The 22,615-nt window shown below is 30.7% G+C and overlaps 3 protein-coding genes across 7 annotated transcripts; 2 read left to right on the top strand and 1 right to left on the bottom strand.

Moving 5' to 3' along the window:
• Positions 1-460: 460 nt before the first annotated feature.
• LOC137808795 (selenoprotein family protein) lies at positions 461-3,161 on the top strand. 2 transcript variants are annotated; one of them, XM_068610082.2, is made up of 5 exons: positions 477-716; positions 917-975; positions 1,704-1,885; positions 2,625-2,697; positions 2,902-3,161. In XM_068610082.2, exons 1-4 carry the CDS (start codon positions 536-538, stop codon positions 2,695-2,697), a joined length of 495 nt encoding a protein of 164 aa, XP_068466183.1. In that variant the 5' UTR covers positions 477-535; the 3' UTR covers positions 2,902-3,161. The 2 variants fall into 2 exon arrangements, with proteins under 2 accessions (XP_068466182.1, XP_068466183.1); XM_068610081.2 differs by having other exon boundaries at positions 461-716; positions 2,625-3,161.
• A 3,335-nt stretch (positions 3,162-6,496) lies between these two features.
• On the top strand, positions 6,497-12,120 carry LOC137808793 (BAG-associated GRAM protein 1). Its single transcript, XM_068610076.2, has 13 exons — positions 6,497-6,688; positions 6,847-6,947; positions 7,824-7,899; positions 8,531-8,659; positions 8,971-9,014; positions 9,109-9,214; positions 9,359-9,472; positions 10,137-10,166; positions 10,260-10,362; positions 10,560-10,660; positions 10,998-11,141; positions 11,220-11,321; positions 11,960-12,120. The coding sequence occupies exons 1-13, from the start codon at positions 6,638-6,640 to the stop codon at positions 11,963-11,965; spliced, it is 1,107 nt and encodes a 368-aa protein (XP_068466177.1). The 5' UTR covers positions 6,497-6,637; the 3' UTR covers positions 11,966-12,120.
• Positions 12,121-14,865: 2,745 nt separating this feature from the next.
• On the bottom strand, positions 14,866-19,114 carry LOC137808794 (basic helix-loop-helix (bHLH) DNA-binding superfamily protein). 4 transcript variants are annotated; one of them, XM_068610077.2, is made up of 7 exons: positions 18,924-19,114; positions 18,662-18,825; positions 16,577-16,702; positions 15,930-15,995; positions 15,670-15,735; positions 15,498-15,545; positions 14,866-15,341 (listed from the first exon to the last, which is right to left on the bottom strand). In XM_068610077.2, the coding sequence occupies exons 2-7, from the start codon at positions 18,701-18,703 to the stop codon at positions 15,186-15,188; spliced, it is 504 nt and encodes a 167-aa protein (XP_068466178.1). In that variant the 5' UTR covers positions 18,704-18,825; positions 18,924-19,114; the 3' UTR covers positions 14,866-15,185. The 4 variants fall into 4 exon arrangements, with proteins under 4 accessions (XP_068466178.1, XP_068466180.1, XP_068466179.1 ...); XM_068610079.2 differs by having other exon boundaries at positions 15,676-15,735; positions 18,924-19,112; XM_068610078.2 differs by having other exon boundaries at positions 18,910-19,071.
• Between the last annotated feature and the right edge of the window lie 3,501 nt (positions 19,115-22,615).

Below are 22,615 nucleotides of genomic sequence, written 5' to 3'. Positions count from 1 at the left end.
ATTATAGATTAAACAAAATAAAAGATAAAAATTATATATTTTAAAATATGATCTTAATTTTAATGTATATTGTATTTTTTACATTATCAATTAATTACAATTTTATCTCAAATAACTTTAGAAAAAACTTAAATATAATTACAATATTCGATACATAATAGAAAACAAAAGTTATATATTTTAAAATATTGGATACATAATAAAAATAAAATATATATAATAATAATAATAAAATACAGATATATATATATATATTTTAATTTTAATTGAATTTTGAATATTGATATTTTATATTTTTAATTAATTGAAGTATTTGATTTTTCTTCAATAAATACAAATAGTTTAACTTTTATAATTAATAAAATAATTATATTTAAAGGTTTTAATTTAAACATTCCAAGTACAAAATAAATTTTAAAATTGAATTAAATGATATTAAAAAAATAAATGGGCTCGAGCCCATATAGAGAGTAAAGGGTAGAAAGATAGAAGGAGCGAGGTAACCCAACGAGTGTCACTGGTTCGATTGCAAGAGATGAACAAGGGTTTGATGGGTGGCTATGGCTATGGCGTTGTCCTCATTCTGGTGCTGTTGCCTTTCAGCTTAGGTGCCTCAGCGGAGCAACTCAGTTCCAGAGAATGTGAGAATCTTGGTTTCACTGGACTCGCCTTGTGCTCTGACTGTAACACTCTCTCCGACTACGTCAAAGACAAAGGTCAATACGTTTTCGATCTCTCTCTCTCTCTCAATCAATCAATTATTGTTCATATTCGATTTTGCTTTGTTTTTTTTATATACTCCGATTTCACTGTTATTATGTCGCTCAGAGAAGCGCGATTAGAATCGCAGATAGGTTAGTTAGGGTTCTGTCACAGTTACCACAAGAATAGTACTAAGCTTGAAATTCGCTTGCAGAGTTGGTATCAGATTGTCTTAAGTGTTGCACGGAAGACTCCGATGATGCCACTACTAAGGTATGAATCGTGACGGTTTACACCTAAACTAATCTGGTTTCAAATTATATAAATATGCAGCTTACCATTACTTAATCAATTTTCTAAAGAAAACGTGTGTCTTTTGCGGTTAAGTGAAAATGAAGAAAAATTTAGGACCTGTTTGGTGTGAATGAAAAAGTTTTCTGTCTTCATTCTTATTTTTATGGTTTACAATGAAGGCACCTTTTATTTACTTTATTTTTCTGTCTCTAAATGTTTTTATGTGAAGTACTGAAATTGGCACAATGATTTTTAACCGAATGTTTGAACATAAGAAACAAAGAGATAATACTGAAACTTTTTGTAGTTATTAGTAGTAAGGGGGAAATGAAAACAAGAATTATATTTTTTCAAACAGACATGGCCTGACACTGTGTTTGGTTTATTTTGTGTTTTCATTTGTAATGGATAAGTTTTACAGATATTTACAAAATGGGTAGGATAGTGAAAACAACTTAACGTTGCGTTCGTCATTTCCTTCCCAACATCTAAGAAAACATGTAACAATGTGAAAATAAGGTGACGTTATGTGTGGGTTTGCAGTAACTCCAATTATTTGCAAAGAAACCCATGATGCTTCATGAGAGTGTCTTTGCAGTAACTCCAATTATTTTGTGATTTCAACATTCAGCATCGTCTTCCCCCCTCCCCAATACACAGCGAAAAGTTTAAAGGAAGACATTGTTATTAATTCTTTAAACTTTTAGATTACATACTCTGGAGCTTTACTGGAGGTCTGCATGAGGAAACTTGTTTTCTACCCTGAAGTTGTTAGCTTTATTGAAGAGGAAAAAGATCAATTTCCGTCAGTAAAAGTTCAATATGATTTTAACTCTCCACCAAAGTTAATTATGCTTGATGATGAGGGTCAACAAAAGGAAACAATCAGGTGAGACTTCATTCATGATCTGCATATTAGTACCTTTCTAGTATCTTGTTAACAAAGTTCATCATTGGTTTTATTTTCTAATTAATAATAGGGCCTTGACTACATTGTTGATTTTTTTTAAATGCGTAGGGTTGTTATTCAAACGATAATACAACAACCAAGCTTTTTCCCACTAACAACTCAGCTGCATAGACTAAACAATGTTATAGTGTTGTATTGTGAATCTTGTCTCTGAAAAAACCATTGATTTATTAGTCATTCTTTAATGTTTTCCTCTGTAATATTTCTTTGGACCTCCAATGCCTCTGGCAATAGTCTTTCTATCAGAATCACGAAAGTACGTAACTTTGATTAACATTGTAGAATTTTTACTAATGTTTTAATTTAAGTTGACTAAAATTAGTCATTGCGTTTGCAACATTGTTTTACAAGGTCTAGGTTAGACAATTCTCATTATGCACTTGATGAGTAACACTAAGCTCGTGGAGGTGCGTGTATCATAGTTGTAAGGGAATTTATTTCTCCATTTAGATGAAAGAATCTAGTGAATTACTATTTGAATTGTCTAACAAAAGAAATAATTTAACTTTTGTTGATGGCTATGTGGATTCCAATGAAACTACAGCATAACCAAGAATAACCACTATGAATTTGAAATCTTTCTTGAATGTGATTCAAAATGAATTTGTGTACTCTCTTTAGGTTATTTTTTATTGTATTTTATTTTTGTCTGTTACAGGATTGATAATTGGAAACGTGAGCATATACTGCAGTTCCTGCGAGAGAAGGTGAAGCGTCTGGCATCTGATTGAGTGAGTCTTTAATCCATTCTTTGGCATGTTCTAGACTTATTCCCATTTACAGAAAAAAAAGTGGGAAGTATATACAGTGTGACTTGGAGAAGTGCCCTGTTTACAAGTGACCTGAATAACATAAAAATCATCATTATTTGGCCAGTTAAGGTAATTCTGGATTTTGTGACAACTGATTTCAATACGACGGTTTCCTTTTTCCAGATTTTATGGCAGCTATAAACTGCAGTCTTGTAATGTTTCATAGTGACAAGACACACGTTTCTGTTATAAGGCGGGAATAGGTACTATAATTCATTTTAAATATATCTATCTATATATATATATGTGTGTGTGTGTGTGTGTGAGCTTTCATGTAGCTTTTCTCTATTGTTTCTGTGAGCGTCAAATTCATGACTTTGGACCTTCATGTGTTGATCAATAATCTTCATGTATAAGTTTTTCAAATAAATTTTCTTAGTAAATTGTAGTAGACTTTATTGACTTCATTCAATCAGTATACATGATTGAGGTACATGTTGAAATCGTGGTGATCATATTTTCCTCTAGCAAGAACGCTAGAACATGGGAGGTTTTCTCACAATTGTACCATTTTTCATCTAGTTTAATGACAAATTTTCCAACTGGTTGAACTTCACTTGGGTTTATAATCTCCTCCCCGAAGAACAACACTTGGGTTTATAATCTCGAGTGAGTGTTTGATTTTGAATGAACATCTTCAATTCTTTTGATGCAACTTTAGAAACCAACATTAATCATCGTGGCAATGATAATGGAAGATTTAAGAATAATCTTGTTTTTTTAACTAAAATAATGGATTCACCTAAGTTGATCGATATCGTCTATCTATGTCGTGTGCATACGTAGTTTTAAGAATTTTGTCAATCCAATTTGTTGTTTCTGGATTGACTTTCATTATTATGTTCTAATAGTAGTTTGCATGGGACTCATTAATTATGTATGTTGCATAAGTAATGAAACAAGTTAAAATAGAAAGTGATGCATTTTATTTAAAAAATTTGTTATGAAAAAGACAAGTGTTGCATCAAAAGATACTTTTTAAGTGTTGCATTCTTGAACTGCCTTATGAAGTGTTATGTAATGTGTTAAGTGTAATATATATGTATACAATTACATTCATTCCATCCACTCTCATCTCTTGTGTATGTGTTATGAGTGGAGTTGTGACGATCTGAAACACATTTTGTCTTGAGGCGTGATGTACCTTCATAGGTTTTTTGAAAAAAGAAAGGTGATTAGAAGTATGTTGTTCACCCTACCTTTGTATTTTATGTAAAGGTTCTAGATACAATATGCTAAAAGAGTGTTATTAGGTGAATAAACCAATATTTTAGGTTTTAATATTTGATTTCTTGAGTTATTTACCTTCAATGTATTGGTTGTGTGCTTGTAAAAACTCTATTTTTGGTGAGTTTGGTTGGTGTGGATGAGCATCTAAATGCCACTCCTGATAGAGTGAACCAATATAATTCAATTGTGTACATCTCTCCCTTTATCATTTTGTTCTTGAAATGATTTTGATCTAGGTTCTGTTATTGAAAGCAACCAAAAATCATATAATTGACTATTTTAATAAAGATATTATTCTAAGTTTTGCGAAAATTTGAGATACTTCAATTCACTCAGTGTTGAAATGAACCCCTTAAAGCTAACAAATAGGTCACATTAGTGTTTGTTATCATCAAAACTCATACAAAATTTATTAGAATTAGGCTATTAGGCTGTCTAGTTGGGCTATACGAGTTAGATCGGCTAAGACTTCAATAAACATTTTATGAAATAAGAAATGAGATAACGTTTTTGTGTTCATTTGTTCTCTAACTTCATACTTTATGAAACAAACGTTGAATCTTTGATTTTGTCAAATGGAAGACGCTAGACAAAATCTTTAATTATTTATCGTTGAATCATATGCAATTTTTCGAATGAATCATTTAATCATCTATGGTAATATTGCTTCAAATTATACATGCAACAATAAATTTTATCTATAATATTTAAAACTAGTAGATTACATTTTTTTAATGTTACGACTTTCTTATAACATCTAGTTTATTTAATAAAAATGTTCACGAACATCTTCAACCTTTGGTAGTTATATATATTTAGTCCAATTAATACCCATTCGTAACCCTTTCCAAAGTGATGTAAATAAAGATAAACATGTTAACATTTTTGCCCATTAATACTATTTCTATTTTATTTGAATATAAATATTATTAAATTTCTTAATTGGCTTCACTCGCACATTGTTTATATTATCATTTTATATAATTTTAAATGAATTTGTTAATTAAATATGTGTTCACATAAATGATTTTTCATGAAATATTATTTTGAAAGAAAAAAAATGTATGCAACATGTAAAAAAAAATCAATAAATTTTTAAGGACAAAACCAGTTCAACTGATCTCTTCGTGACCCCTGACGAAACCTCTAAATAGGGATATGTGGCTAAACCAAAAAATGCATGCAACGCGTCCAAAAGCTATGTTTAAAATCAAAACAACATCAATTTTTAAGGCCAAAATCACGTCAACTTACTAACTTTGTATCCCTAATAATGCTTCTAGATAGGAATATGTGCCTTAACCTAAATAATATTATAGTTATTATTTACAAATCTATAATTTAAAACCTACTATTTTTTTTTTCTTTCCCCTTTTCCTATAAAATTATTATTTTTTAAAATAATTAATTTTCAGAGTAATTGCCTTTTTTTCAAATTTATAAATTCGACCTTTCTTCTTTAAAAAAAGAAAGAAAAAAAGACAGCTCACGTTGGTTGGAGAACCAAATTCCGACTAGTTTTGCAATAAATTCAGTCATTTCCACACGTTCATAATTTAGGTTTCCAATAACATTATGAACTAATATAGTAAATTATTAAAATCATTATATGTAATTATTTGCTACATGGTGATGATCGTAAAACATTTTGTTAATGAAAAAAGTTGATTGATTTGCTTTTATAATATTTTGATGCTTTCGTAATATCATCTAAGTTTTGACCTACCTTTTTAAATATTTTGATGCTTTCTAGAACCCCAACTCAATGCATCCTTGTTTACACGTTAAACACTCTTTCTCTCCTCATCAATGTTTCAAAGTTTTGACTTCATACTTATATTGTTAAATTAAATCAGTATTTTAAATTTACAAAAACCATTGTGTTATTTTCTAAACAACACCTACTAATTACATAACACTTGTTTTTCATATTAATTACATAGATTTGTTGACTTGTAATAAATAATTAAGGATGTTGTAGGAAAAATATGAAATAGTTGTAACAAAGAGAATATTTATTAGGAAAACGTCAAAAACAAATATGATATCTGATTGAATCCTAGGAAGACAAGGTTTTCCTTTTCACATTAGATAGTTGGGAACTGACACGTGGAGGCAATATCATGGTCACGTAATATTCAGTTACCTACTACGCATGCAACACATTATTATCAGAATCTTCATTCTTCATTCTTCCTTCTTCCTTCTCTGTCTCTGCTCTTCTTTACTCTCAACCAATTTTCCTTTTCCATTTTTCCCACAAGGCAAATTCCGCATCTTTCATTCTCTATCTTTTTCCTTTTAGTCTTCAAATGCTGAAATTTATTACTTGCTTGAATTGAAAATTGAATCTGCACCATGAACTACCTCACCACTTTCAATCAGACTCATTCCTCATCTACTTTCAATTGCCATGTTTCCTTTCATCTCCAATTTGTTTTACCATTTCCAAAATGTGATTTTAACAAGTCAACGGTTATAGCTTTTTTATGTCTTCCCAGACACAATTTTGAAGATGATTGTGAAGAACCAAAACACTCTTTGGGTTTATAACTTAATAGATTTCTCGCTTATTGCTTCATGGAATGATTTTTAACTTGTTCACATCCAGCACTGCGTGTCTTTGTTGATGGGGCAGCCTAAAGTGGATTCTAAAACCAGTTGGGGGTACCAGATTATGGTATTGTTTTTTCTGCATGATCTGAGACTACCTAATAATTTTTTCATGAGAAGACAACTTGTCTTGCACTAAGATTTGTTCACGTGTGTCTATGTAAGAACATGCTGGAAGTTGTTGACGATATCTGAAGTTGCATTTGTTTTCAATTGCCTTTTAAGGTAGAACTATTGGCTGCTAAGGATCTCGTTGTTGGTTCAAAATTAAAAGGCAAACCAGATCCTTATGCTATCATCACTTGTGGCAATGAAAATAGATTCAGGTTTGTTCATCTAGTTTTCCCCCTCCTTTATTTTGAATTTCTCTCTCCTGGAAATGGTGGAGCCAGAGCATAGATTTGTAATGTCTTGGGGGGTGCTTTAGAAAACAAATGCTTTTGAAGAGTTTTCTTTTTGGGGAGGGGATTTGATTAATCATATCAGGATTCTTAAGGTACCCTTAGTAATGTCTTTGGTCTTAAACAAAACATAAACTAATTAATCGAAGTTGTGGATGTAGATGACAGGTTTTTGCTTGACACATGTTTCAATCTTTACGTATTTGGTTTGAGCGTTTGGAACCTCGAATCCATGGGAAAAATTGAAGCTAATCAAAGTAGATTTAGCTTGGATGTGAATCATGAATTTACCTCTGACTTGGTTCAACACCAATCCAAAGATGCACTGAGTTATCACTAGAAAGACCTCTGTATTACGACTTTTCTTTTCTGTAACAAACTGCTATAGGCAAAGACACTTCCCAATTTTCATTTTTACTTTTAACTATTTTTCTATTTGTCTGTGCCATTGAGTTTAAGGTTTTGAGTTCTTTACTGTAATAAACCTTTAGTTTTCTTACTTTCTTTGGTAAGGAAATTTAGTTAGTTGCTACTTTATTTCTACTTTACATTTGCAAGTTTAGGATTAACCTTTTGGAGGGATAATATTTTGTGATGCTTTGGAATAACTGCAAATAGTCTTGCAAAAAGATGTTGTACTATCAGAAATGACAAAAAAAAAAAAATGTGCTCTGTCTTCTGTTAAGAGGTTCGACCCACTGAAAATATACTTTTTCCATACTTAGCATATATCTACCTAGACACAAGACTTTAGCTTAACTTTAGTTTAATATTGGACCTCAAGTTGTGTGCTGTTCGCAGTTCCATGATCCATGGTTCAAGACATCCATTGTGGGGTGAGGATTTCAATTTTTGTGTTCATGAACTTCCCGTCCAGGTACCTTATTATCATCTGTGTTTGTTTTATTTCGAGTAATTATACCAATGTTAGGTTCAGTTCTTATCTTAGCAGAGTGATGCTGATGTTTAAGTTATTCACACCATTAAGCCCCAAGATTTTTCTTCTATAACTGAACTTATTTCAAAGAACATGCTTACCATTCTCTCTCTCACTCACTCACTCTACCTGGATTTATATATTTCATGCAATAAAATGTGTTTTGGAAAGAAAAAGCTTGCAAGAACAATAAAAATAAATATACAGTTTAATTACTCATCTGATTTCTATTATTATAATTTTCTTTTCTCTTACTTAAAAAGGATTAGAAATAGTATGTGTAAGTTTAAGGATTAAAAGAAGAAGTCTTAAATATATAAGCTAAAAGAAAAAGTTTTTGCAACTCCAAGAACCAAATGCTTAAGGTAATTTTCTTAATTATCAAACCTAAATATATAGATGAAAATGCAAGTTTTGAAGCTAATTATAGTGATGAAGCATAATATTGAGAGCATATTCTTGGATTGATATTTACAAAGTATCAGCTTCTTTTCATTCCTTATATCAGTAAAAGCTTCTGAATTGACCGATTAAATCTGTTATCAGTAAAAGAAGTTCTTTCCCCTAGCAGATCAATGTAGCAATTTATGATTGGAATGTGGTGGCGAGAAGTATCCCTCTTGGTTCAGTGAGTGTTGCTGTTAAAAGTGAATGTAGAACTGTTGAAGCGTGGCATACTTTGGAAAGTCCATCAGGGCAGGTAGTACCCGCTATCAGAAGAAATTTGGTCTGGTTTCTAAGTTTTCTGATTTCGGACCCTCCTCTTAAATGGAGTGTCAGTGTCGGACACACGTATCAAACACTCCACTCATAAGATACATATTGGTGAAATGTACAATTCAAGAAATATTTATTGAATTTTTTACAATTCTAACATGAGTTTAACACAATTTAAAAAAAACTACATTAATTTTTTAAAAACTCAAAATAAATTTTTATTATGATTAGTGTGTGTGGTGTTTTTGTTTGTTAATAATATTTTATGTCTGCTAAATACCATCATTATGTCAGGTTTCTTTTCGAATAAAAACACAAGTATGTGGAAATGTTTCGAGGTGAGGGTTTTGGTTTTATATTTGTTTTTAAGAATGTGTGTTATGATCATATAGTGGTGTATTTCTCATAGTTAGTAGTTGATTGGAGTGATAGGATAAAAGGTTATGGAGGAGACAATCCTAAAAGAAGGATGCCACCCCTTGTTGTCCATCAAAACACTGGGCCTCTTCAAACTATATTTGGTCTTCATCCAAACGAGGTTACTCACAAAAGTTTAACTTGTTTGTTTCTTCATAGTGATTACCAATGTGGTGGTTTTTCTTCCGTTCAAATATGCACAAAATAAAAACTCTCCTTTTGTATGATCGTGTTGCAGATCTGACAAGTGAAGCATATTTTTCAGGTTGTTGATCATAAATATAGTTGTGCCCTTGAGACGTTATTCTTGTACCAAGGTCATATGTATGTCTCAGCAAGGCATATTTGTTTCTATTCCAAAGTATTTAAGGAAATGAAGGTCAGACTATGCTTCTGTTTTGTCAAACACTATGCCTTTGTTTGGTTGAGGAGAAAGGATTTGAGAGAGTAAAAGAGAAATAGGTGAAAAATTGGTAAAGAATAAATTTTTTAGTTGAAGTGAAATAGAGTACACAGACCAAAAATGAATGGAAATTATAAAGGTGTGTGTATTTGGTTTGAAGGAAAAAGAAAAAAGAGGAACTGGTTTGAAAGACAAATTTAGCCTGGGTTGTTTTGAATTTTTGCACTAGCAAAATTTTCAGTATAGTCCCACTCAAATTTCATCACATCTCTACACAACCAAATCCCCATTTTCTTCTCCATTCTTTACTTTTCTCTCTTTTCTAACCCATCTTTTACACAACCAAGCAAAGTCTATAGCTTGCATTGTTTCTTGTACGAGGTTGTTGATCTATCACTCATGTCAGATGTTTTAGTTTTGAGTGATTTAGATTTCATCTTAGGTTTCTGGTTTTGCAAAACAGTTATACTATTATTTATTGGATTCTGTTTTGGCTGGAACTTCATGTACTGAAACTGTATGACTCTAGAAAAAAAATAAGCACTTCATTAGAAAAAAAAAGCCCTTTCTTAGTTATGAGCATTGAAAATCTGATCTTTTTTATTAGTTATCATATAATTTCTTTTGGGGTATTTGTCAGGTGGTTATTCCATTTGAAGATATATACAAGGTACAATCTCTATTGCTTTTTCTTCCCCTCTGTCCTAAATATTTCAGTGAGATTAAATTTACGTGTGGTGCTACTATTTTCCTTTCTCTTAAGATTCAAAAGAGTGAACATGCAAAGATCAATCCTGCAATTACAATTATTCTTCGCCAGGGAGCTGGTGGACGTGGTGTCCCTCCTTTAAAAAGTCGTGATGATTGTAAGTAATTAGTTTTTCTTGGAGGAAATTTTAATTACACTTTATGATTCAATTTTCATGAAAAGATCCAATCAAATTAAACTTAAGGGAATGAAAGTGAGATTTGCAGCATGGGTGTTTTCTTTCATTCTTCACTGCCTTTCATGTTGATGATGACCTTTGTCAGATAATTTGATTAGATCTTTTATTCATTTCAGGTGCCACATATATGTTTGCATCATTTTTGTGCAGGAATCGTGTACTAAAAGATCTACAGAGTGCAGAAAAGAATTTCAACGAAATGTTGGAAGTTGAGAAGGTTACATTACAGCACTTGCTTAATCAATTTGGTTTTCATTTTCTGTATTGCAATATCAGTTGTAGAGATTTTGCATGTCTTGATTATCACGAGACATTAGAGGAATTGCTTGTTTTTAATGTACACAGCAAAGCCTCTTGTTTATGATGAATCATAACGAATAACAGTTATCCCACTTTACATAATTACTTCCAGCACATAATATCACTTGAGATCCTGCTTTTGATCTGATTCTTTCTTTCCTTTTTATTTTTCTTATAAATTTCTACCATGAAATCTTTTGATGAATAGAGAAGACTTTCAAGCGTTTTGGTCTTTTTCATTAATCATCATACAGGAAAATGGATTGGCAGAGCTGTGTGCACATAGCAGTTGTGGCAGAGGAAGTAAGATACTGGATAAGGCTTTTGAAGAAAGCATGCCAAAAACTGGAAAACTTCAACCTATTATCCAAGGAGAGGCTTTAGTTGGTATAAACAATGTATGAATCGTTTTTCCCCTTTTTTTTATATGTTTGCTAGTTTAAGTATCAGCTTAATCATTAGAGATCCTTCTACAGGAAGTTATTCCTAGGGTAGCTGAGATGTTTTCTAAGTGGTTCATTGATGGTTCAAATTTTACTGCCAAAAATTATTCAGCAGGAAAGGACTCTGATTTTGTGGTAAGTTTTCTTCCATTACTATTGTCATTCTTTAAAGCAGTGTCGGAAGTCTTATAATCCTAAACAATTTTTCTAGTCAAAGACAAAATTCTTCAAATAACTATTGGGGTGTTCTTATGACTTTTCTTAGGTGTTTGAGAATGTGAAACAGATGTTACATCTGAATCCTGAAGGAGGAAAGATTAATTTTATTTTAAAATTTGAATAATCAACAATTACTATCTTATATTATAAGACTATTTAGAAAAAATTATACTCTTCAAGTAAGAGTGAAATAAAAGTTATACTCAACTGTTTTTTTTTTTCTTTTTTTTTTTATATTTGTGTTCCTGTAAGCTGATTCGAATCACTGCATTTCTATACGATTTTTAGTTTAATAGGGTGACATATGATATGTGCAGTCAAGAAAACTCCCAATTGGGTGAGTGAATGAATATGATTCATTGTAATTGAAGAAACTGCATTTCTTGTAAAAACAGGTGCTATGATTATTATTATTTTAAACCTTAAACTTGAAATAAATACATCTATCTCTCTTCATTAATTTCTATATAACCCTTATTGCAATGACTAATAGCTAGTTTTTGTTATAAAAAAATGAATATGTTATGTTATTTATCATCTTTTGTCTGGTGCAGGATTGATGATTGGAAACGTGAGCATATACTGCAGTTTTTGCGAGAGAAGGTGAAGCCTTTAGCAGCTCATTCAGAATAACTCCTTCTCTCCCATTATTCTCAAGACTAATATTTTATGTTATTTTCAATTTCAAATACACTTTATTAATAACTTTTTCAATAATCAAGCAATATTTAACAAATTTTAATTAATCTCATAAATATGTAAGACAATCAATTTCAATGCTTAATCACTTTTAGATGCCACTATTTTTACATCTTTCTTATCAATGTGCACACTTAATCATTAGTAATGTTGATAATGTGATTTGTACAACCATTATCTATAAGGTGGGAAGACACATGTATTGTTGCTTTGGTTGTATTTACTATCTTTTATAGTTCTGGGCTTGGAAAGCCCTCTCCACAAATTTTTGTTGTCTCGTAAGCCTCTTTTGTTCTTGTGCCCATGGAATATTCAACAATTTTGCCAAAGTAGAGTTTGATCAAATCCCTTGTGTTATTTAATGGTTTCAAATTTTTAAGGTACTATGACTAAAGTTTTTGAACGATTCTATAACATATGAAAATTAAACATCAAGAACCCATTACATTGTTAATTATGGCAAAAAAAATTGTTAAAGTATTTGTTAGTGAAAAATCCAACAACCCATATTTTGATTAGGTGTTATTAAAGAAGAAAGCATAAAACATGATCGTACTTCGTTTGTAAGACAATGTTTTCCTTCATTAAAGATCTTGTAAGATGTAAGTGTTTCATTTGAAAAAAATGATATAACACATTGTAGTCTTTCGTCTGATAAGCATTGTTGTGCTCAGTTGATACACACATAGTTTTAAGCTAACATTATACTTCATGAAAAAGACTTTATGCTTATAATATGGTGTAGAGAATGTTTGTTTACTTCGTCGACAAAGAAGATCTATAAAAGCATGTCACATCAATGATTTCTTGAAAAATGAGCTAAAGTTGTTATGCCTCAACAATCTCCTAACACAAGCTTTATCAATTTTAGAAAAGACTATTTCTCCTGTACAGCTCAGGGATTTTACACAATTTTGAGTAAAGGATGATAATTTCTACCAACCATCTTAATGCATGCATAGAGTGCATTTAATGCATCATCTACATTCAAGTTGCTTAGACACAAGGAGACTATCATATAAGCTTAAGTTACTCAATGACCAAAAATGTTTTCTTCTAGACCTATATAAAGTCATCCTTCAAGAAGAAAAACAAGCATCTTAGCTATAATTTGCAAAGTGTCAAAACGTTGCTAAATGTATTTTTTTATGTACTAAAGACTTTGTAAGAACATTGTTATGTTTATTATCAAACTAAAAGAATGCATAAATCTTGTATACGTCAAAAGATGTTATCTTCTCTAGAGAGATTTTTTTATCTTTTATATCACAATTTAGACAAACCTTATAACACCTTATATTTACTAATAATTTTGATGATAGTATTTTTAACCGCAAAAACTTACATAGACTGACAATTTAGCATACAATTCTTGGGAGTGTCTTGTTGGCTAGGGGTACTATCCACAAAAAAAAATTGAATGAGAAGAAAGAGATAAAAAAATAAAATTATCTAATACTTTAACATTGAGAGAAGAAAAAGTGCTTAGACAAGGTAACCATCCAATTTATTTTTTAAATATTTAATATTTTAAGAATTTTAAAGAGAAAAAAAAAACCCTTATTTTACGTCTCTTAAAATGGAGATGTTAGCAGTGGCAGGATTGTGAAATCTTTCTTAAGATTTTTTAAATAATGGTCACTTTCAATAGGCAATGCTCACTTTCAAATGCATACACCAACCCAACTTGACTTCAACAAAAGTGAAGATCAATTTCAGTCTCATTTTTTTATTTTACTTTCGAAAAGGACTTTGTTCCAATTTCTATACTTTTTCAACAAGAGAACAACATAAAAAGTGTACATAAAACATTATTAATTTCCTGAAAATGGCCATCAATCAAGCACAAATGGTCCAACTTTCGGCACACACACAACAGTTAGTAGGACACTTCTATGTAACATAATTCAAACTCTAATCATAATCGCACTTTTTTCATCAAAAATCCAACTTTATGTTAACTCCAAGAAGTATCAAATTTAATAAATCTCACTTTCATCAAAGTTTATGTTGAAAGTATGATTCCTTCTAAAAAAAATACAATTTTTTAACTTATTGATACTTAATAAACTACCAAAAAAAATATTAAATATAAATTAATTTTAGAAAAAAAAATTAATTGTTATATTGACAAAATTAAATAGTATTTTAGAGACTAAAAAAATATTAATATCTAAATTAGTTTCTATTATTATAATAGTTTTTAAATGAATATCTAATTAGATATCAAACTTTTATATATTTATTTTAAAATCTAAATAATTATAGTATTTAAAATTTGAGTAACTAATCAAATACCAATTTAAAAACTATTTATCAATAATAAAAAATAATTTAGATATCAATAATTTTTTAATTTTTAAAATAATATATAATTTTATTAATATAACAACTAATTATTTTTTATCTTTAAAATTAATTTTTATTTAATGATTTTCTTGTCTATATACCATTTTATTTCTGGTACAGTCTATTTTAAATATAATAAAGTTTCACCTTCAATTAACATTTTAAAATTTCTCTCTAGTAGATTCCATGGTTAAATTAATAAAATTTAATAGTACTTGGTACTGTCATTTGATAGTGTCTTATTCCCTGGTTCGGTCTTTAAATTCAATTAATTTGGTCGTTTCAACAGCTAATTATTTTGTTTTTGTATGCATACTAAACTAAACAGCATTATTAAATGCAGATTAAATAACAGAAATGAAATAAGAAAAAAGATGTCTCAATTAGCACAGTGAAACACTGACATTGGCACTTTCATCAAATCAAGAAACGACTTTCATTAAGCTAATCAGTACATGGAATCATTATACAACTAGAAATTTTGAAATATACACTTAATAATCAGCACAAGAAATTAAGAACATATTTGGCTAATTGGAAGCTTAGCCCCATCACCCATTTAAAATCTTAAAGGTGTGGAACAGCTTCATGACTAGAGTTTTTTTTAATGCTTTAACTATATTAGCTATTATGATTCCATCTAGAAGTATGATGACAAATTTTCATGCCACTACACTGGTTTAGCAACTTAGCATAGCAACCTTTAGGCTGCAATAAAGGTGAGAAACTTGGTCAATGAAATTGCGAGACATCCTTCTCCAATTTTGGTGAAGTAGCAGTTTTGATGGGAGCCCAGATATCTGCACCATTGCTCTCAGCAACTCCAATTGTAAATGACACAGGAACAAGGCATAACCCTCCACTCCTCAGGCTGCATGCATCCATACCCTGAAATTGCAAAAATTCAATCATAAGAATGGTAGAGACAAGGTTCTTGTTGGTATAATAAATGTTTCATAAATTTGATGCTGAATGCCCCCACAAGAAAATGTTTGACCTCATCCATTTGCTACTCCATGGTGAGAGTGTTCATGTTATGCTTACCTGCATTTTGGCTGCTGCTGAAGTTTCAAGATATGGAGCACTGAGCAGCTGTCAAAAAAGGAAGAAAAGGATTGCATAAGATCAAGGTCCAAGTAGTATGCTTGCGATATATGAAACCAATTACTAGAATATCAACAGTGATAAATTCAGAATGTAGCAAGAATGGCCAAACCTTAACTTGTTTATGAAGGAATCCTATGTACTCCATTGCGTCCTCTAGAACAGAAGATGTATCTGTCTGCAGTGAGAAGTAGAGAGACTCTTTAAGACTCACAGAAACTAAAGAACAATTCATTCAATCCAAAAAAAAAACAGGTAACCTATCATATAACTCAAATAATCAGTTCATAATTATATTTCAATCAAGAATGAGCATGACGAGCATCAAATTTATAAGTTGTTATTGTGTCAGGAACTTTAGTTGTTGTATACCTTTCCATATGGTGAAACAAGCTGCTGAAGAGCAACTATTCTTTCCCCAATCTTCTCCTTCCTCTCCTATTCACAGAAACATTGGAATGTTACATGAAAAATCAAAGCAATAAAGTGGAAAGTATACCTTCAATGAAGAAGAGAATCACATATCCAAATTGAGTATCAAGAAGAGTTCCATGCAACGGGTTGATTGAACACTAGCATCTTTTAAGAAAATGAATCGTGAAGGACATTTACAGCACACAATTTAGATTCCTTTTTCTTGTGTCTGATGATTTTGAGTAGTATAGCTGAAAAGGCTTAGCATTGAACTATGCATTGATCTCAACCTGAACTTAGTTTATAATTAATTACATTGAACAAATTGAAAATAATCATAAGACAGACAGTCCTATTCAAGGTTTGAAATTATGCAGTGCATGATAAGAAACACAAACATAATATGTGGTCATTCATTGATTAGATACTACGAACAAGAGAGTTTATATAGAGAAGATCATAAGAGGCACCATTGCATGGTTATAGATGAAAATTTTCAATTAGTAAAGCTTAGGTATCTTTAAAAATGTATGAGTAGATGCTGAAAAAAAAAATAGAAGTGTTCTTCGACAACAACCAACAATAGAAGGAGAAAAAAAAGAAACCTTTGTGCTGATAGATAAATCAGCCTTTTGCCTTTTAGATGCAATAGAAGTATAACTGCTTTGGTCAACAGAGCAGGGACTTCGTTTATGCTCCATCATCTTTCTAACATCTATCCCCTCTTCTCTCTGGTGGCATCAACAATGAAACATCTTGCATAAGAATGATGATCAAATTGAAAAGAGGAATACAGATTATAAAAGAAACTATCAAATCATCGACACTTCCTCTCACTATAGTATCATAGTTGTCAGACACACAACCATAGTTCATATTCAATACACACAGTAATTACTACCATAAATTTTTCAGTTACTTTTATGCTTGAAACATGTTCAACAGAACTTTGGGGAAGCCAAAAGCCACAAATTGTGGAAGTACTGAATGCAAATTGGAGTCAATGTGGTTGGCCCCACTGGCTCCACAGTTACAGTCTACAACTTTGATTTTTCTTGCCCTCTAGTTCAGTATGATTGTTATCCATTTACAGATCAAAAAAGTTGGGGAAATCTATTGAGTGAGCAAACACACTGTCATCATCACCCTCTCTGAAGTGCAATTTCAACTGCAACAGAAGGTTTTCACTGCAATCAGATCACAACCGCAACTCCTGCTGCACAAGTTGCCTTTTTTCACAATGTCAAACATCACAACAAAATTTTGTGAAAATAGCCATTTAAAACCTTGTCAAAGTTTATGAAAATAACACAATTATGTTTATGAAAAATAAAATCATGATTGGAAACAAGGACCAAAGTCAAATTAAAGCCTTTCATTTGATGAACGCTTATCAAAATTAAAACACTTCAATGAAGAGGAAATATTTTCCTTCCATATGGTAGTGTTTGCTTTTGCTCTAGGGTCCTTCCTTGTGTACAACATGTAACACAAAAACACATAAATAGAGAGAGAATGTTACTTTAAAAAATAAAAAATAAAAATTGTCCAGTGAAGTGTCTAGTTTTAATTAGAGACGCAAGAAATGAGAAGAAGTTGTTTCAATCCATAAATATGCATCCCCAAACTTTGCTTGCAAAAAATAACACTGCTAGTTACAATACAAGATTGATTTTTGACATTAATAATACATCATGAACTCATGCACTGTTTCAGTCAGAATAACACTGACACCGTAGAACAGGACCATTTATTAAATATATGAGATAAGTTCAGAATACAAACTGGTAACAGCTACACCACAACCGAAAATCAAAACGTGGCCCCATAGGCATAGCCTTGATGCTACACTACAAGGAAAAGAATTGCCAGCAGAAAATGAACCATCCATGCATATTCAAACCACATAAGCCACAACACAAACCTTCCAAGGCTCATCACTGTCACAGACATTGATCACCATATTCAATGGTTTCGTTCTGATCACACTTAATTAATGCTTCAAATATCTTAACCCCAGAATAGTATAGTCAACATTGTGAGCTTACATACCATGCCAAAATTATTAATTTTCTTTTGCTTTTGGTAATTTAATTATAATTAATAACTAATTTCTATCTTTGTGATGTGTCCAGAACCTCAAATGTGGGGGGCCCACCATTTGATTTTAGACCAAAAAAATTGTACGCACACAAACATACACGGATTCACACATACATACATACATACACCTTGCATGAACGAATCTAACTTGCGTACAAAATCTTCCCAACCACCTTTGTTTAATGTTAAAGGATATCTTAATTGACAACATGCATAAGGACACAGGAGTGATTAATTAATTTACGGAAAAAGACAATGATTAATCCAGAGAGAGAGAATCACAGGGTTGGTTTTGGACATGGGGTTTACAACATCAACAATACAAATAAAGTATAGGCTCAACCACTCATTTATTACATATGTACTTACAATAAGAACAATTCTGATCATAATTCTCTTGGAATTGGAGTGCAGGGATTGATGAGGATTAGAGAGTTTAAATAAAACACAACAATTTTGAGCACAAATTCTCAAAGTTTTCCACGAAAAAGTCTATTCACTAATAACCTCCGTGAAAAGTGAGAACACAAGAAGGCACTTGAAAGACGAAAAAGACAAATGGTACTAAATTTAGGATAAGAACTTACTGAAAACATAGAATCAGCATTGCAGAAGGAGCTGGCTATCATCTATGACCCTTTTGAAGGTAAAAGCAGAAATGGTTGAAACCAAAAACCCTCTCCTTAGGCAAGTGAAAATGGTTAGGTGGGGTACTTCCAAAAGTTGCAAAGCTTGAGACTTTAAGCAGTGCCTGTGATTAGAATTTCATTACAATACTATGGTAAGAAAATTGAAAAACTTGGAAAAAGTAGCATGCAGAGTGACGAGCAGAGACATGAAGCGACGTACTGGTCCTAGAAAGAAAAAGTAGTGGAATCTGATGAGTGGAGGAAGAGAAAGTGAAGCTGAGAGAAAAAAACAGAGATGTTTGTTTGTGGCTTGTGGAGAAAGAAGAAGAAAAGAGGAGGAGGAAGGAGGAGCAGGTTAATGTCAAAATGTGGTTTTATAAAGCTAAAATTAATATAATACAATAATTCCTTACGTAAGATTTTTAAATGTATATTCTCATAAATATACTTGACAGCTAATATCCAACCAAGACAACGTTTGGGTTTTTCAATTTTCTTTTTTCTCTAATCTTTCCACTGCTTAATAGATATCACAAATATTTTTCTTTTATTTTAACAACACAAGACCCACACTAATTATTTTTTCAAACCTTATTTTCATGTTGAACGTATGTATTGGATGTGAATATTAGTAGTACTTAATAAAATGTTCAATTCAAAATATATTTGTTAGATTTTTGATAATTTTAATACGATTCTAACATAATTTTTAAAGATAAAAATATATTAATTTTCTAAAATTTAAATTTATTGTATAAATTTTATTATAATTATAAAAATAAAGAACAAATCTTTTTGAATTAGCTATAAAAAAATTTGTTTGTTCTAAACTGAAACATACTTATCCACATAGATCTTTATTATCAATTTAATAATTATATAATATATAGATATAATTCATCGTGTCTTATATTCTAAAAATTATATGTATCTCGTATTCATATCTATATCGTATTAATGTCCGTATAAGTGTGATATCACAAATATTTTAATTGATTACACTATTTTTCTTTTATTTTAACAACACAAGAACCACACTAATTATTTTTCAAACCAACGTCTCTTGTTTATTTTTCTATTATGTTTAATAATTTTGAAAATTGAAAGAATAAATAAAATAATCAATAATGAGAAAAACATATTGTCTAATAAAACTTTTATTTGGGAACTAAGTCCAATTTGTCTACATCAGGAATCCCTTACCTTTCACGAGAAGACAAATATTTGTGACATAACCACGAGTGTTCGTTTATAATAACATTAAACTAAAAGCCCTTTGTTAATTAATACTGTTATCTTTTTGACAAAGTTAATACACTTTTTCACTAATTTTATTAAAACTGTTTAACTCAAAAACTAATTAATACATAAAATATTATAAGAAATTGCAGACACTAATTATAATTTGAGCCTTGGAGGAAATACCTTTCTGTAAATAAGAAACTTGTAAAAAAGAGCAAACATTTTTTATAATATTTATATTTAGTAAAAATACGATTACAAAATGTAAAACAAAATTTCCGAAAAATATGTTATTATGAAAAGTTGAGTTTTGGTTAAAAAGAAAAAGTGATTTATGTTTTGAAAAAAAAAGGATTTATGTCTCAAAAGCGCACACTACCTACCAATGTCGTGTAAAAGAAACACACACTGTACTTAAACAAAATCTCTGTCCTCTTCAACAATCCTCTTTCTCACTCAATTTAAGATACTAATTTTATTTTATTATTTTCAACCTATCATATTTTTTTAATTATTTTAATCAATAATTATAATTTTTAACTTTTTCCTATATTTTTACTTAATATAACCTATTTTAAAATATATTCCAAACCATTAATTAGTCCGATTTTAAATCTTAAAATTCAATTATCATAACTTTTGGAGTAAACTTTTGTACAGGTACTTATTTATTTTTAACTTTTTTTACAAAACTCAAAACCATTGATTAAAAAGTTAGATTTAAGAGAAAATAATAAGTATTGTTTGTATATCTTTATAGTTGCAGAATAATTCTATGAGAAGTAATTTATTCTTTTAAAAACCCTAATATTTACATTGACATTAGTAAATGTTTGAATTTTAAAATTTAAAATTTTCCACATATTTAAAACATAAAATAAATGTGCCCAAAGTGGGAGTGAATATGAAAGAAAGTTTTTAGGAATAGATTTGAATTGAGTGAATGTAGATTTTCTTAACTATACGAATTTTGAGATATCATATTATCATAATAATGTTATTTGGGTGATGTCATAAAAAATGTAAAATATAAAGTTGTAGGCAACATTTAATTTAAATGTGTATATATTTGATTTAAATATATAAAAGTCAACTCGTAACCAAAATGTGTGTTGTGAGTAAATAAGAATTGATGGGTGAGTGTTGATATGTATATGTGTGTTGTTGGGGAGACCCTTCATAGAAGGTACTCTTGTTCCTTACGGATAGGACTATGATCAACCCTTTCACATGTAAAATCCACCTCTAACTCAATCTAAGGAAAACCCTAAATCCACACACCTCTTTTCTTCATACCTCAACCAACCCACTAGACTACCCATTTCAAAATACAAACAAAAATGTGAAAATTGGTCCACGTAGGTTATATAGGTTACTACTTCTTAATATATATGTATATTATGTCACTAATGAAAGCAAATCCATATCCAATAATCTTCAAAATTTTAAAGTAATTAAGCCAACTTGCATTGCATTGACAAAACCATATCTTATTAATTATAATAATTAGCATTGAAATTTTATAGTAAAAACATTAATAATATTATGATACTGTAAATTCAGGAATCGAATCAATAATAATTTTTTTTTTCTCTTTTAAATCCATCTAGACATATTTTAAGAATAAAATTATAACAGATCATCGACTTTTAAAATTAACATTATTTCAATGCAATGTGAATATAATTTTATATTATTTAGAAGTCAAGACAATTTATATATTTTTTGTTCCGACCTCAAATCGTTAGACAGTATTGCTATAGTCAATCACCGCATTTGAGGTATTGTCCGTTTTGGAGGTCAATGCTCCGTCACGGTTTTGTCCTTAAAAAACGTCTCGAAAGGTGAAGGAAGGAGGGAGTATATAAACTGCCATTGGCCTCGATTCCTGAACGATGTGAGACTTATTGACATACGGAAGCATTTTTTTATTTCTTCAACTCACCAAAATATTTTTTAAAAACAAAATTATTATAAAACACGTACTTTCAAAATCAATAATATGTCAAAATAATATTTGGTTGATTTTGTGTTAGAATAAAGAAGTAATAAGTAAGAGGATGTAAGAGGAAATTAAAAAACGCAGTTTGTTTTGGCGGGAAACCGATGGAGTGTGATGTGAGAGCAGTTTTTCAGCATCGGGTACGTTCTTTCCGACACCCGGTCCCACCAGTTTTTTTTTTTTCTCTCTAGAACAGACCTAATCCGTGACCCCACCACCCCCACGCGCGCCACGCTCTCCGTGGCCTGCAAGCGCGCCCCTGGTCCACGTGTCTCCCTCTGAGCGATTCGCGTGCAAGGTGTTCTTGAAGGTCGCGAGATGTTTTCTGGGACGGTGGGGTCCACCCAACGCCTCTTGTTTCTACGACCGTGCGCCCCAGAAGTCCACCATCAAACCATTTTCGTCTCCCTTTGCGGACCCTCCCTTCAAGTGGGACCCACGCGCTTTCTCTTTCTTTTCTCTTTTTAAAACAATCTCATATCAAAATTATTGTTACTCGTAACTGGGTTTAGTTTAACCAAATCAATTTTTAAATAATTCATCTTCGTAAATAAAAATTAATTCTATTTTTTAAAACGAAAAATATGAACTAATTATTATTTTTAGAAATTTATTATAAATGAATAAAATAACATTATTGTTTACTCTACTTTTCAATGTTTTAAACC

Source organism: Phaseolus vulgaris, chromosome 3 (genome assembly GCF_051622355.1).
Source record: "Phaseolus vulgaris cultivar YP4 chromosome 3, ASM5162235v1, whole genome shotgun sequence".
In the NCBI taxonomy this organism is placed as follows: Eukaryota; Viridiplantae; Streptophyta; class Magnoliopsida; order Fabales; family Fabaceae; genus Phaseolus; species Phaseolus vulgaris.
The sequence above is the reverse complement of the archived record's forward strand: the minus strand, read 5'-3'. Positions and strand labels throughout refer to the sequence as shown.